The sequence below is a fragment of the Limulus polyphemus genome, unplaced genomic scaffold, assembly GCF_000517525.1.
Source record: "Limulus polyphemus unplaced genomic scaffold, Limulus_polyphemus-2.1.2 Scaffold1615, whole genome shotgun sequence".
Taxonomy (NCBI): domain Eukaryota; kingdom Metazoa; phylum Arthropoda; class Merostomata; order Xiphosura; family Limulidae; genus Limulus; species Limulus polyphemus.
In genome coordinates, this window is record NW_013667225.1 from 20,869 (window position 1) to 22,906 (window position 2,038).

Consider the following 2,038-nt stretch of genomic DNA (forward strand, 5'->3'; position numbering starts at 1 on the left):
CAACGAATAGTGGGATTGACCGTCACTTTATAACGCCCTCACGGCTGAAAGGACGAGCATGTTTGGTGGGACGGGGATTCGAACCCGCGACCCGCAGATTGCGAATCGAGTAATATATTGGTACAATCTCGTTTTACATCTACGGTTAGCATCAAGTTCTCCTGATGCAAAAGTGTTTCGATGTCATATGGAATGAAAAACTAAAACCAGTATGGCGGAATCTAAAACTCATGCAAGTGACTAAACTTCGTAAAAGCAGGTTCAGAGCCTAGACTGTGGGCAAACTGCTGCTCAAACTTCCTAGTCACACTTGCAAGTCTGTATTTATTAGTTTCTTTCTTTTTCTAGAGTTCGTGACGATTTTGACTTCATCAAAGTGAAATTTGTCCTAAAATCACATCTGCACGTGTTGGAAATATTTTGAAGAACTATGCAAACAACTATTTTCATTATGTGATCACAACTTTTGCTGCGAGTGGACGTCGTTCAAAAGATAAAAATATTTTCACCCAGGATCCTCTTGTGATATTCTAGCCATTTTTGAGCCCGGTGATTGTTCTACTTTTGGAATTCACTTATAGACACAAATACCAGTGCTTGTGAGAAATAAATAATTTTTAAATAATTTAGTGTTTTTACTAAAATAAAGTGAATTTAAAAAATACAGTTTAATTAAACAATCACCATATTTACATTTGGATGTTTGGCAATTTGTAATATTCATCATCCGGGTGCTTTTAGGAAAGTCTTAAATTAGTGAAACTTATGGTTCGGTGCTGCTTTCTCAACAATTCATGTGTCAAATGTTTTTGTTACTGAAGAACAATAAAGATTATTGAATTTTAAAAAATGCCACCAGAGTATCAACACAATCAAAACGACAAGAAACTTCAGACACAAATAACTGGTTTTAGATTTCACGCAGGACAACACTCTTTGTTATAATAACACTTTAGATAGTGCGTTTAGGACATGTATCAGCAACCCTTCAAAGAACTTCTTTTTGTTTTTTTTTTTAAGATCAAAACATTTCATGAACCGCAACGTGAATTAGGCCTAACGTTATGTTACACTTTAAAACGCCTAATGAGGTCTTGGCACATCTGCCTACATTTCACATTTAAATTCAAATTGGTTGTGTTGACAATAAAGGCTTTGTAATTTGAATGTAAAATAGAAGGGGGTGTGTGAAATGCAACTGTATCCTGTATCTTTTATTATAAATAAATAAAAAAAGCGTTACAAGAAATAAAGCAAATCTGATACTATCATTTCATCTGTATGTCGGATTGAGTCTTTTTTTAAATTATGACAAATGAGTCACATATAATTACGCAACTAGCCGTATGCGGCAGGTGTCCTCGCGAACCACGGGTTGCCGACTCCTGGTTAAGGAAATACAGAGCGCAGCATACTTTCAAAGCTTAGATAAAATCAATGAGCTGACTGCAAATACATACGATACAATACAGATTAAAAAAAGTACATCCAATCGAAATCTACTTGCATTACGTATTTATACAACGACCCCTACTGATTCAACGGTAAGTTTGAAAGTATTCAAGACAAAATAAAAATGTTTCTACGCGCCATTCACCATCTTGATTTATTGTGGTTCCCACGACAGATTAGCATTATCAAGGCTGTTTGTTCTTCCCCGAAACGAAACATGTCAAGTGCCTGTAGAGAGTTTTCCTGACTGTTTAAAAAAATTTGACTGAAGCAAATTCTGAAATTGTTTGGAACTTTGTATTTAACTAAAAATAAATTTACATCCAAAGAAAAAAATCTTGGAAAACTGTCACTGTGTTAATAAGTGGTTTCTACTGCTAAGTGAGAAAGCTAAACAGGTGAATCAGTTATGAACCATGATTTTGTTGTGTGTGTGTGTGTGTTTTGGGGGTACACAGTAATATGGTTTGTTAGTACACGCAAGACTTCGCCAATTTATAACAGAAACTATTCTGACTGCAGGGATCAAACCCTAACTTTTTGCATTTTATAAACACTCATGCTTATCAATGAGTTAGTATTGTTG

At 35.1% G+C, this 2,038-nt stretch overlaps 1 protein-coding gene across 1 annotated transcript in view; it reads left to right on the forward strand.

Annotated features, from left to right (window-relative positions):
* The window catches only part of LOC106464303 (calmodulin-A-like), a 14,805-nt gene extending 13,611 nt beyond the window's left edge, over window positions 1-1,194 (forward strand). The window contains exon 5 of the mRNA XM_022391996.1: window positions 349-1,194. Within this exon, the coding sequence (XP_022247704.1) occupies window positions 349-380 (32 nt within the window). The 3' untranslated portion in view covers window positions 381-1,194. The remainder of the gene's footprint in view (window positions 1-348) is intronic.
* The last annotated feature ends 844 nt before the right edge of the window (window positions 1,195-2,038 follow it).